The 13,783-nt window shown below is 35.4% G+C and overlaps 2 protein-coding genes across 9 annotated transcripts in view; one reads left to right on the top strand and one right to left on the bottom strand.

Moving 5' to 3' along the window:
- The window catches only part of Eip78C (Ecdysone-induced protein 78C), a 64,663-nt gene extending 59,005 nt beyond the window's left edge, over positions 1-5,658 (top strand). For 5 of the 7 annotated variants that reach the window (XM_034340338.2, XM_034340333.2, XM_034340336.2 and 2 more), the window contains 5 exons: positions 1,071-1,212; positions 2,258-2,631; positions 2,810-3,127; positions 3,328-3,724; positions 3,890-5,658. In XM_034340338.2, coding sequence (XP_034196229.1) covers positions 1,071-1,212; positions 2,258-2,631; positions 2,810-3,127; positions 3,328-3,720 — 1,227 coding nt within the window. In that variant the 3' untranslated portion in view covers positions 3,721-3,724; positions 3,890-5,658. The remainder of the gene's footprint in view (positions 1-1,070; positions 1,213-2,257; positions 2,632-2,809; positions 3,128-3,327; positions 3,725-3,889) is intronic. The other 2 variants (XR_004583268.2, XM_034340337.2) reach the window with 2 other exon arrangements.
- Positions 5,659-12,227: 6,569 nt separating this feature from the next.
- Positions 12,228-13,737, bottom strand: LOC117611899 (uncharacterized). 2 transcript variants are annotated; one of them, XM_034340339.2, is made up of 5 exons: positions 13,613-13,737; positions 13,361-13,541; positions 13,178-13,281; positions 12,785-13,107; positions 12,228-12,702 (listed from the first exon to the last, which is right to left on the bottom strand). In XM_034340339.2, exons 2-5 carry the CDS (start codon positions 13,523-13,525, stop codon positions 12,254-12,256), a joined length of 1,041 nt encoding a protein of 346 aa, XP_034196230.1. In that variant the 5' UTR covers positions 13,526-13,541; positions 13,613-13,737; the 3' UTR covers positions 12,228-12,253. The 2 variants fall into 2 exon arrangements, with proteins under 2 accessions (XP_034196230.1, XP_034196231.1); XM_034340340.2 differs by having other exon boundaries at positions 13,616-13,727.
- Positions 13,738-13,783: the final 46 nt, after the last annotated feature.

The following is a 13,783-nucleotide window of genomic DNA, read 5'->3' as shown; positions in this document are numbered from 1 at the left end:
GAAATTTTTCGAAACACGGTTATCCGTTCGGAGAATTCGTCGGGAGAAAACACTGGCGATAATTCAGAAGCTATGCCAGTCGGATGGTAATCGACTCGGAAATGAAAAGCACGGTTGAATCTACAGGCTGGCAGGAGGCCTTGGATTTAAATTAATCACGCGAGGATTCGCTTCCTACCCTGTGCAGATAAGCACGGTCCGTTTTCCTGATGTGCCAGGATATCAGCCTCCTTGCACCTGCTGCGTGTTCACCAGCGTGGAATTAGGAAATCAATTTCTTGCGTTTTAATCGCGATTATCGGGTACGCGTTGAAATTCAACGAATACGAGATAATTTCAAGACCCTATTTATCGAACGTTTATGGGAAACCGATAAAAGGATCGAGTCGCATAAATCAGTGAGGTACGTCGGAGCCACAGAGATGCCCGTGGTATCGGCAGTACGGGACTGTCTTGGTGTTATGGAAAGCTCGTTTTTTCCCTGTCGTTTCTCCACGCGAACGACATTTTTACGAGCCCTAAATCCACGCTCAGACGGAGAGAATTAATCGTCGATCGTGCAGTATTCCGTTTTCTTCGAAGCTAGATCGGTGCCTCCGTTAATCTGTTAAGACGAGTTGACTCGTCGAAAAGCTAATAACTTCGATAAACAGTCGATTAATAAAAATCTAAAGGATTCGAATCACAGCTCGAGTTTTCGAAGCTCGAAACAAGAGAAAGAAAATCGCGAACGTTCAATTTTCGATCGATCAACTCGTTGCCGAAGTAATATCTCACGATGAAAGAGATTTCCCTGTTCTCCAATCCCGGAAGAAGCAACAGAAGCAAAAGAGACCCGATGAATTGATCTTTGATACAACTTCGCGATTGCTTTCAACTTTCGCAAACACTTTTAAACGTGTTTATCTATTACCATTCAAATCATTCGTCTTAAACACTTTTTACTTAATTGTTTGATGCATTTAATCTTGATAAACGAACAAGTAGGATAAATTTATAGTAAACAGAGAGGTTTCTATGTTGAATAAGTATTTTCTGCTAACCATGTTTATTTGTTTTTTTTTTTTCAGGGTTTCTTCAGGAGAAGTATTCAAAAGCAAATAGAATACAGGTGTCTGAGGGACGGCAAGTGTCTTGTCATCAGATTAAATCGGAACCGCTGCCAGTACTGCAGATTTAAGAAGTGCCTAGCTGTCGGCATGTCCAGGGACTGTAAGTAACAATTCACTTTCTATTCCCAACTTTTCTTAACCTTTAATATAATTATAATTTTTCTATAATTTATTCACCGGTATGTATACATTTCTATTTGAATCAACTCTGTACCTATACATATCTATGGGGAAACGCCCAAATTACATCTGTTTAATCAATATCCTTTCGCAGTAACGTATAATGAACGTATTATTAACCATTATTGCAACAAACGATAAAAATAAATTGCCATCATTAATTCGATCGAGAGGATCGACGACTCTCTCGAATAAGACAAACGTAATAAATAAGTCTTCTACTTTCGGAAAGTTCTGAATCGGCTAGGAAGAGGGGAAAGCAAACTAAAAGGGAAGTCGCGTGCATAATTAAACGTCAAAGTTCCATCGTGCAATATGCAGCCGCGTATAATAGGCAACCGACGTGAGCTTTTCACTCTGGTATTGTCGAGGAAATGGTAATAAGCTGGCCGCGGTCTTATGATCCGCTTAAGAAGCGAACCCGATGAAACTGACCGGGATGAAAACGAGTGAAAAACTAGCGTTCCCTATTATCCTACGTAATTCTTCTCAGGAACACTGTCAAATATTAATCCTGGAACCGACCAATTAATTTACGTAATTCTTTATCCTGGACACAAGTCGAATCAACTTTTCGTTCGTGATCGTGCATGCAAATGCGTTTCATAATCTATATATACACGAAGGAAGGTAACGAATAGTAGAAGAGTAGAAATTTATTCGCGACTACTTTAGAAAAAGTTTCGAACTCGAAATGATTAATGAGTCCGGTGGACGGATGGAAAACTTTGGTCCCGGTTGAGTTTTCCTTTTTTTTTTTTTATCTTCTCTTCCTTGCGCAAAGTCATCGTTCAATTATGTACCTCGTGGAAACTATTACGAGATTACTTTACAACTCCGCCGTCTGAGACTTTAATGGTCGGTACCAATCGTACAACCGAAAGATTCGACTTCGGCTCCTACGATTTAACCTCGGATTCTTTTTTTTTTTAATTTAATTTATAATTCATCCTTTTTCTTTCCAGCTGTAAGATACGGCAGAGTGCCGAAACGTTCAAGGGAACGTGGCCCCGAGGACGCTGTCCCGACCACCACGACAACGACGGCGACCACGGGTGTCCAGCAATTAACTTCTCCCGGCGGTGGCAATAACAACAACAATAATAACAATAATAACAACACTACGAGTCAGAATAATAACAATAGCAGCGGGCAGGGTCAGAACGCCATACCGTGTGTGCCAGCAGCCGCAGTAGTGGAAGCGGATCAGTCAGACGCAGACGTGAAACAGTTGGCTGTGTACGACGTGATACTTCAAGTCTCTCAGGCGCATCATGCTCATTGCGGCTTCACCGAGGAATCAACGAGAGGCATCGTCCGGAAACCAATGATAATACCGGTGAGTTTTCATGGAAATTATGGAACACAGTTGCTAGGATAATTTCAAAATTCTGGTATTAATAATTATATTCTCGATAAGAATTCCACGAATTTAAGATTAACATTAGAGTCGTAATAAAAGTCATACCGGAATCTGGCAACAACGCCTGGTTTCTTTTTATAATCCTGCTGATTAGGCGAGTACTTCTTCGCAGCCGGCCAGTCCAGAGGACCCGGAGGCGGCATCATCGACTGCGGAAACAGTAGAATCGCAAAGGATCTGGCTATGGCAACAATTCGCCACCAGGGTAACACCGTCGGTTCAGAGGGTGGTGGAGTTTGCCAAAAGGGTGCCAGGATTTTGCGATCTTTCCCAGGACGATCAGCTGATCCTCATCAAAGTCGGTTTTTTCGAGGTCTGGCTAAGCCATATCTCGAAGATGACCACCGATAGTTCGATGACCTTCGAGGATGGTACTTGTATCACCAGGCAGCAAATGGAATTGATGTACGAGGTAAAAGATCCTCGATTACTTTACAATTACTATAGAAAAATTCTATTTCAATTTTGAATATTAATATTCTACGTGAACGTTCTCGCTGATTAATTGTGTTGCTCGAATTTTCGTATCGTACATCGTCTTGTACTAATTAAAGCCGTTTTCATGGAATCAAACGAGACAAGTGATTAATCGATCGATGTGAAACAAAACAGCCAGACTTCGTGTCCGCTTTGATGCAATTCACATCGTCCCTAAACGGCCACCAATTGTCGGACACCGAGCTGGGCCTTTTCTCCGGTGCTGTACTTCTGGGCGAGAGGCCGGGACTGAACGATGTGAAGGCGGTCCAAAGGCTTCAGGATCGTCTACTCGAGGCGTTGAAGGTTCAAGCTTTACGGAATCACACGGTATCCGGCGAGGCTACCTCGGCGGGTGGCTGTTCCGGTGTATCGAGCGTTTCGCAAAGGATACCAGAATTGAGAGCCCTCGGTGCCAGACACGCGAATCTCCTCGATTGGTTCAGAAGGAACTGGACCAAGCTCAAATTACCACCTCTCTTTGCCGAGATATTTGACATTCCCAAGTGCGAGGAAGATCTTCAGTGAAGAGGTGACTTATTATTTTTTTTTCTCTCATAATTTATCAATCATTCTTACAGTCTCGGCACATCAATTTGTACTCGAGCTTCATAAGTTTATGTCTACGTTCAAAGCTTCCGATTTACAATTCAGTTAACGAATCGAAAGATTTTAATCTCAGAAATGGTGTTCGCAGAATGTTTCAGAGTACATCGAGTTAATTCGACGAAAACGAACGGCCCTGCCAGGGGAGAATCTTCTCAGATTAGCCAATGCTCGTCGCACAAAACACGGGCTGGAACGTTTCGAGAACGATTTGTTTTCGGTAGCTGGCAGTGATGTAGAACGGTACGATGAGACGGCACTCGGTTCCATTGGGAAAGGACGCCTAAGGATCGTTGATCCGCCGCGTTTTTGACGGCTCGATCACGCCCGATCCGTCGTGTACTGTTCGTTTCATTCACACACGGACGGAAGATGGATCGTTTCGAGATGCGAACGGTACACGCTGCTGATTGAAACACTCTTGACACGATACAGAAAGATAAAGACAGAGAGAAAGAGAGAAAGAAAGTTTATTGATTCAGTAAGGATGAAAACGAATGGATGCAATTACCGGTCGAAACGAATAATTCTTGCTACAAGTAATCTTCTTTTTAGAACAACTACCTACGAGAAATATCAAGAAAATCTCTTTCGAGTGTTATAGATCGTGCAAAGATGAGTAATTGGAACGAAAAACGGAAGAGGGATTCGTACGATTCGTTTCAGATATATCGCGCACTACTTGGTAGGTGAAGCATTTTAAATACTCAATCGATGAAGAAGGGAATTAAGAAAGTTTCGTGTCACGTTGATCCATCCGCATATCGTTGATTGCAATAATGCGACGCGACGATCGACACACTCGTCGCGTCGATAAAGATAGCACAAAATCCTGATCAATTTACAGACGCGTTTATTGCGATATCAAAGGGAATAATTCGCGAACGAATCTTTCGGAAATAGGAACGGAACAGATAGCGTGCAGCGTTCTGTCGAGACCAGTTGTCGAACACAGTCTCCCACGGATTTTATCTCTAGCAGATGTAACGTCGAATTTCGTTAGACATATCGAGACGCAATATCGTATTATTTTTCATTTTACCTCTTGGAACGATCTTTCACATTCTTCTAGAAAACTGCGAATCGACAGGCGGCTGCATGCTCGCGTAAATGAATCACATAGTGGTATTCTAATATATGTATGCATGTAATGTACGTACGTGAATTGCAACTGGTACTAGATAACAGATGCACGTGCGTACGAAACTGAACACTTATACACTTATTACAGATATAAAGAACAAACAAAGAAAACAAAAAAATGGTAAAATGTTTCATGCTATATTTAAAAGCTCAAGAGGAAATCTTTTATAGGACGTGTCTGTTTAGATGCATCCGCTACGAATCTCAATCTATGCAATCTCTATTTTTATTACTTAACATGTAGTATAGTGAATTACCTTTTAATAGATATTGTTGCATCGCTTCAGGGTGTTCCACGGAAACGGTGAATAAAATAAACGGTGGCTTCTACGAGCATGAACGAGAACTGTTCTTTCGTTGAGTGATGTATTTTTTAATCAAAGATATTTCGTATCGTGTACGTTCTAAAGGAAGGAAAGAGAGAAAGAAAGTTGAAAGGATTAAATACGTTACGTATCGTATATATAATATATTATATGTATGTACTTGTTGCGTTAAATTGTTATATTTGTTATCGATTACGGCCGAAGAAAAAGAAAAGAAAGAGAGAAATCGTTTTTTCCGATTGTTGATGAAATCCTGAAGTGAGCATGTTTGAATCTTCAAACTCTTCGAAACGCTAATAATTCTCTGACAATGACTAGCATGTAATGCGTATCGATATGTAATTAATATACATATACATATTATATATATATTCATTGTGAGAGAGATCAACGGGGGGGGGGGCTGGGGAATAAGGGGGGGAGGGGGGTGAAAAAAAAAAATAAGTTTATCTACTTAGAGAAATTAATGTTTTATCTAGCGTCGTACTTAATATAATTAAATAACGTCGATATATCGCTGTCGCTAAAAGGGAAGAAAATATTTCGCAAAAAGTAAAAAAATATATAAGACTATCTTCATGATTTCTAGACGGAAAGAAAGAATAATTCCAACTCTAAGCGCTCACATCAAGTTGTGAATAAACATATCATACCTAATTAATATATTGAACAAAGAAGGGATATCATCGTTTAATATAATATAAATATGAGTCTATATATATTAAAAAAAAAGGTATATATATATATATATATAAAGATTATAAATCTATATGCAAGAAGAATAGTTATTAAACGCATTATGTCGAACGAGCGTAGATCTATCGTGGTAGGCCAATCTTTGAACTAATTAAAAATTAAAAAAGAAAATAATTAGGCGTGTTTTTCGGACACGCATACCTATACGAACGCCAATACGATATAAATATATAATACAATGTCTTCTTTCTCGTTTCTAATCGTTAGAAAAAATAAAATAATAATAATTCAACAATCGAATGTTGCTCTCGGCTCTTTTACAATCTACCAATACAGATCTGCGCCAGGAAATGACGTAATAAAAGTGAAAAGCAAGTGAAAAAGCTTTGAAAATTATTACTCTGGTCCTGTTCGTCGCGAGACAATGCAAGGAGGAAAATTTCAATGAAATGTAAATCGAGTCACCTTGGTATATATTATGGTGGAACGAAATATAAAGGTAACATTTACTTTTAATTGTTTATTACTTCTGATAGTAAACGAAACTTCGATTCAAATTCTTGAAATTTATAATTATGGATTTTTCATGATTTTTTTCAGTAATTTTAAACTTAATCTTAAAATATAATCAGAGAATTATTTTAATCGTTTCGCGTTCCACCCTGGTATATACGTATGTATATGGTACGAGAATTTTTATGCTGGTTGTACATAAATTCTATAATTCGAACGATCTAGTGGCTGTCCTAATCGTCTCTCTCTAATTATTACCTTAGAAACGAAAAAAGCGATGAGAGAAGAGAGAAAAACGTCGCGACATTTTCCTCCTGTGATATTTGAATTGCGATTCGTTTTTTTCCAAATTTCTAGTCCCCACGACTTATTCGCCGAGTTCTCTTTTTTTTTTTTTTAGCTAATATCGTGTGCTATAGGAGACACTCGTGAACGTTGTTGGAACACGTTAATTAAAATGGCCAAATACTTAATTACTGTAATATAACGATTAATCGCCGATCGATCATTTCCTCTAAGCTTTCTCGAAAGATTTCTATTCGAAATAATTGTACCGCTTGAAAAAACTTGCAGAATGTTCCATCTCCAAGACTTGCATTCATCTTTTTTAAAGTGCAGTAAATAATCTTTTGTAAGCTCTTTCAACTTTCCAACTCGCCGTTGTTCTTTGCGAGATCGAATAGAAAAATGATTGATTGGTGTAATTAAAAAAAAAAAAAAAAAAGCTATAAGAATGATATATAATTGAGATAATATCGTTCAAACCGAAGCGTAACATCCTCTCTTCTTCTTTCCCTCCTCTCGTGTTCCGACCGAAGCGCATCATCCTTTCTCCTCCTGACACATTTCTCCTTGTTGAAAATCCAGTCTCGTTTCCGGTCTCCTTATTCCATCCGCTCTTCGTCACGTGTAAACGCTATTTTTTAACCTTGAGATTTCGGTCATGGTGCTATAATATCTGTACATAAATACTGTGGGAATCGTTGCGTAATCAATGTACCATTACAATTAATATTATTCGAATTAATCGTATACATTGATATGATTATGATAATTCTTTTATTATTTTATTATTTTGTTATCATCGATACTGATATATATATATATTTACACGAGCGTAAAGCTGTTCAACTGTGTACGTATGACTTAAATTCGTCTCGTGTATAGATTGGGAAACGCTAACAAAGAAACAAAACGGCGGTTCCTTCTTTCTTTTTCTTTTTTATTTCAGAGATAAAATATATATATATATATAGTAAATATATGAATATATATATATATTCCGCCCGTAAGACAGGACATTTGCAATAATCACGATTTTGTTTGATATTGATTCTATGATTGTATATTTATAGATAAGTTGAGCTCAAGCGTGCATCTCGTTGCGTACGCTGTATCGCATATATTATACGTACACTTCTTTTTTATATAGGCGAGATATCGACTGCGTACTATACCTGTACCGGTTGTTTTATAAATCGCAAAACAGCCAAGAATTGAGGATTCCTTGACCGTCTATAAGATGACTCTAAAATTTAAAAAAAAAATTAAAAAGAACATTGATCCTCTTAAAATTTTCATATTCTCGATACAAGAAAGGGAACGATAATTCAAATTAAAGAAATCGAAGATTGTATGTTCGGTAGGTGGTTCCGGGTCCTCTTATTCTCGCTACGGAATCTTCGTTTTTATTTTCTGTTCTGATTGATTCACGATTTACGAAACAGCCTACATACAATATATGATATATCGAGATGATAAAAGATGACGGTGACGATGGATGATGGCGTGCCAAGCGAGGCGGGAATTGTTTTTCTTTCTCTTCTTTTTTTTTTTTTTTTTTTTTTTTTTTTTTAATGCAAAAAAGAATATATTACATATGTATGTATAAAATAATATAAAAACGACGATAATGATATTAAGGTAAATAAGTACGACAAAACGACTGCTCTATACTGCTAAAGTACAAATGTTTCATTTTAATTGTTTTATAAAGATGAAAAAAAAAAAAATGATATCGATTTGTTAGAGATTAGGTTTAATGCGTGCAAGCTCGCGCGCGATGTACGTGTATAATTATATTTATTTGTTAATCTCTCAGCATAATTAAACGTGGGCCCCTCCATCCGCGTGTCATCGATGCATGCACTAAATACGTGACACGCTTATGTTCGTTCAATTTCGCGTTCACACGACACAACGTTCACACTTAACACCCATTTTTTTTTTTTATTCTAACGTACTTATGAATGTGATTCGCCTGATTTATGTACGGTAATGCCCGGTTAATCGTCGCAAATTTTCTCTGCTTAGTAGTCGCATTTAGAGGATAACGATTAAAATTTCAATATCTCTTACAAGAAACGTCCATTTTCACTGTATTCACTGAAATAAGAAATATTAAAATTTTATTGAGTTCCGTACGATGAAAATGATACCAAACACGGCTATATTTAAATACTGTTAAGTGAGAGTCACCTCCCCCGCTAATAGTCGCGACCTGGTTCCAAGTCTGCGACCGCTAAGCGAGCATTACCGTATTATTCGATGATATACAGGTGCGTACGGATGCACAGGATTAAAATTCGTCGTTTTCGTCGTAACACGCACAGATTTCGAATGGTCTCCAATTATATTACCCTTTTTGACGGACAATCACCACAAATGGTGTCTAATGATCGATGCTGAACAGGGAACAGAACTTGCAGACAGACAGTGGTTTCCTTTTTGTACAGCGTTTCCCAATCGTTTTATTTCACCTGTTGAAACAATACCTATGTATAAAACGTTGTATTCTGTTTATTTGATAAGCGAACGAAAATTCAAGTAATATGTTAGAATCGTAAGAGAGAAATCTCGTAAACTGCCTTTGGACTTGATAACTACCTTATTATTTCTAAGTAAATTCTAGTAAAGTAATTTTATACGAGGAGAAGAAAGGCTTTCGGTAAAGCTATCTGTGTAAAACTCGTTGATTGGGAAACGTTGATTTATTTTAATCAAGGTACGACAATAATACGTACATACTGCTTAATTGTAAACCGGTAAATTGTTTAAGTATGACTATGTACAAAATAGTAATAGTATACTTTGGTAGATTTGTTTCTTAAATGAAATAATGTTTATCGATACGACACGTTGTTGTAATTCATCTGTGCTCAAAAATATGAACAACCGATTAATCTGTTTTAAGGATTATCATATAATTTAGTTGACACGCTATCATCATACTGAAAGATGTAAAATATTTTTCTAATAAACGATAAAGTCACGCTAATTTTAATACGATTCACTGTCATGGGTAGAAAAATTCTGAGCAAAGATGAATTCAAATAAATACAATATTCTTTATAATAAAATTACATTGAACGCGTTATTATTGTCGTTGCTTGGTTCGATCATACATTCATGCTCATTAAACATTACTTCGTATTTTACATAATGTTCCATTTCGTAATCGTACTTAATCATAACCGGTATCGTTTCATCTGATTACCGATTAATTTCAGACATTTCACGATATATCCAATTGAATCTGATAATGATTCGATCAATGTTTCATCCTTTCCGGCGCGATATGTTTTCCCTATTTCCTGTTGGACAGCCCGCATTAAGTTTCAATAAACGCATCATATTTAATTAATGCACGTCCCTATTTATATAAATCTATCCATTGCTGCAGAAAATATTTTTATCGGCTACGAATCGTTTTTATAAATAAAATTTAACATATCGTCGTATTCGATGTACAATCGTAAAAATAAAATTGAGTAAATAGGGAAAACAACGAGGAAAATAGTAAATCTAAAGAGATCATGATCGAATCAATTGCAACAATGATTCCCAAAATTGTAATCCAAAGCGAATGCAATGAAGTAATAGTCTCGCGCTGCTCGCGATCTAATGATTGCACGAAAAAGAAATACAAAAAAAAAGAAAGATCAATACACATATATCTCTGTCATATACATATCGTCGCAATAATCGATCAATATTTTATATTTTCTCCTGTAAGACAAAAGTTTGTCCACATTGGCTCTTTGCAAACGCGCGAATCGATGGTATTTTTGTAAACCCTTTAGAAATCGATTTCATGTGAAGTCCAAGCTGCCGATAGAACGTCTTACAATGTAAAAGTGTTTTTTGCAATGAATCGCGATAAAAAAAAAATGACTATAGTTCGCAGAGGGTTAAAGAAAAGAAGAAAAAAAAAGAAATACTCGGACAACATTTGTCGACGATAGGATGCTTGACCATTTGAGTGCAGAGGATCATTGATCCTCGATACTCTGACGGGAAATACGAAAAGCGCGGCAACGCTTCTTGCATTTCTTTCGTCTTAAACAATTGTTGAACGCAACGAATGTTGCACGTCCAACGGTTGTGTCTTCTCATTGAGAAAATCATTCGTGATTCACTGTTATTTGATCAGTATCAGTTAATAAACTTTTTAAATAGTGTTAAAAAATAAAGGTAACATTTCTTTCTTTCTTACATCCTTCATTTCATCCAGGTTCCCAAGGCGTTTCCTGCCGTTTGATCACTTCCGGAACTACTCTGCACTCAAATGGTTTGATCGATGATGAGGAGAATAAATGATTCGCGTTAACACTAAAACTCCAAAACGTATGTTATGTTTATCAAATACAATCGACAGAGTCTTTATATCTTATTAGAATTATTGTTAAACAAGTAGGGAATGTCTGGGTTTTTAATCGTTGATATTCATATATTTTTTTCCTACTCCTTCGTGTTCTTTGTCACGTTAGAATTATAAAAATATCAGTCATTTATCTGTATTAACTTTAACTAACGCTTTTCAAATCGATATCAATAACTTTCAACCTTCAATTCGAGATGATATATAAATGTATTTAAATACTTGTCATTACTGAAAGTTATGTTAGAGGTTAGAAATGCTTCAAACACTTTTTGTAGTTTACAGCGAAAAAATGAATGAAAGTTACTACATATTTAATGTGATTATCATCACAATTTCCATAATCAATATTTTCTTACTTTCTTTATTTATAACAATGGAATTAAAAAGTATTTTGCATGGTTATATTCTGTATTTATACAGTACTTCCGGTAGAAGCATAAGTGTTCCAAATTTTGCGGAACGATACGGGTGTTCATATTTAGATATTCATACTATCCGGATATTACAAAAAATAATATTTGAATAGTACAAATAATGCAAGTAATATCCGTTACCTGATCAAGTACCTGGATTATTGTTTGAATTTTTAAAGTTACGAGAAAGTAATGAAAGATTAAAAATGTAAGTTTGAACGGTCGCTCAAATTCACAGTTAATAAACAGAAACTATTAAGGCATTTTATTAATATCCTTCAAATACAAATGTAATTTACATTCAAAAAGATATTTAATGACCGTTTGAATATCTTCAAATAATATTAATAAGGATACTTACTATATTCGGATAATATGAGTATCCACTGCTTAGAATACTCATTAACATTTTACTAATGAAGTAATAACATATTTAATTTTATAACTTTGACAATGAAATGTTTTCTTCTGTTGTTTTTATATCTATATAAAGTTGTACTTCAAATATAATCAATTATTCCCATGTTACTGCACTATAATTATATGCCAGTCACAATTCATTATTTGCGGCAAAATAAAAATAAAAGCTATGTTTTTAACTTTATCTAATATTTTAAGAGATAAATTTATTCGCAAATTAGGAAGAATAAATATAAACGAGTTACTTTATTTGCAATTTTTATTGTATACAAATTTGTGGATTACAAATCTGAGTCTGTGTTTAATACAGTTTCATATGTTTCTGAGCTACGCACGACTTCTCGTTCTAATATTATCTTTTCTACTTGTGGTGGTAATATCACTCCAGTCAATTTAGATACCATACTTCTTTTTGGTAATCCAATATCCTTTCTTTTACGCTGCGATTTTCTAGTCTTTTGTATTCGCTTTACTGACACGTGTAAGTTCTGAATGTGATTTCTTAACTTTGCTTTTGATGAAATCTTTAGTTTGCATATGTCGCACTCGTACTTCTGTTCTAAATGGTGAACTCGTATATGCTGATCCAAATTTTTTTGAAAGCAATAAACTCGTGGACATTTGTCATACGGACAAGATAAAACTAATCTGTGTTTCATATGAACTTGAAAGTGCATTTTTAAATGAGATTTAGATAGAAATACTTTACCACAATATGTACATTTATGACCTGCAAGTAAAATAATGAATTTAAGGCTTATATTTGATAAAAATTAGTTAACTTCAAAGAATTTATACTGATAAATGCATACTTTTTACATGCTGAGTTTTTAAATGAGCACGAAAAAGTAACCATTTCTCTAAAACTTCATTACACCCTGGCACAGTACATGGATATCGTTTTTCATGAATTTCCCTGTGCCTCTTTAATTTTGGATTACTTATAAAACTTTTGCCACATTTCTCACAGATATATGATACTGAACCATGTGTTGCCATATGTGTAGCAAGCTGGTACTTTTTTGTGAAAGACTCATTACATATTTTACAAGTTAATTTGCCACGGTCATGTTGTGTTCTATAATGGCGCTTTAAATTATGTCGATGAACAATAAACAATGAACACTCTGTACACCTTAAATTAAAGCAAAGTAGAAAGTATGTTTAAACGATAAAATAAATTTTATAAAGAATTATTTACATACTGAAATATAGTTTTTGTTGTATTATGAGTCTCCATATGACGTTTCAAGTGGGAAGAATTTGTATAAGCTTTATCACAGTTTGGATAATTACATTTATGGCTTTTCTAAAAAAAGAAAAAAACAGAAAATGAAAAATTTATTTGTAATTTTTCCAATTATAAAAATATGCACAACTATTATTACCTCTCCAGTGTGAAGTCTGACATGTCTGGCTAATCGGGATGGTCTATAAAAAATTGCTTTACAACCAGGATAAGTGCATTCATGCCTTTTCTGTTTTTTAGCTTGAAAACATATAGTATTAGTATTTTCTATCAAGTCAGTTTCGGAATTTCTATCTTGTCCCATTGTTTCAGATCTCAACCTATAATAATAATTTTCGCTATATAATTATTTATATAATTTATAATTTTGCTAAATATAAATTTTACGTACTACCTTCCTTATACACCAACGCACGTGTTGAAAATCAGCTGTTTAACCAAGCGGTTCATTCGTTTGTCTGTAGGTGGTGTTTGACCAATGAACCGTCATAGTGGAATCAGCTGTTGATGACTTATGTTCAGGAATAAAACTTTTCTTAATAAGTTTCATAGTACAATTGAT

Source organism: Osmia lignaria, chromosome 10 (genome assembly GCF_051020975.1).
Source record: "Osmia lignaria lignaria isolate PbOS001 chromosome 10, iyOsmLign1, whole genome shotgun sequence".
Lineage (NCBI taxonomy): Eukaryota > Metazoa > Arthropoda > Insecta > Hymenoptera > Megachilidae > Osmia > Osmia lignaria.
The sequence above is the reverse complement of the archived record's forward strand: the minus strand, read 5'-3'. Positions and strand labels throughout refer to the sequence as shown.

Excerpts from the sequence above, each read along its gene's own strand:
- LOC117611899 (XM_034340339.2), bottom strand. The coding sequence starts at position 13,525 with ATGGGACAAGATAGAAATTCCGAAACTGACTTGATAGAAAATACTAAT. Across the intron at positions 13,282-13,360 it reads TCAGACTTCACACTGGAGAG|AAAAGCCATAAATGTAATTA; the intron begins GTAATAATAGTT and ends TTCTTTTTTTAG. Across the intron at positions 12,703-12,784 it reads AAAAACTCAGCATGTAAAAA|GTCATAAATGTACATATTGT; the intron begins GTATGCATTTAT and ends TTTTACTTGCAG.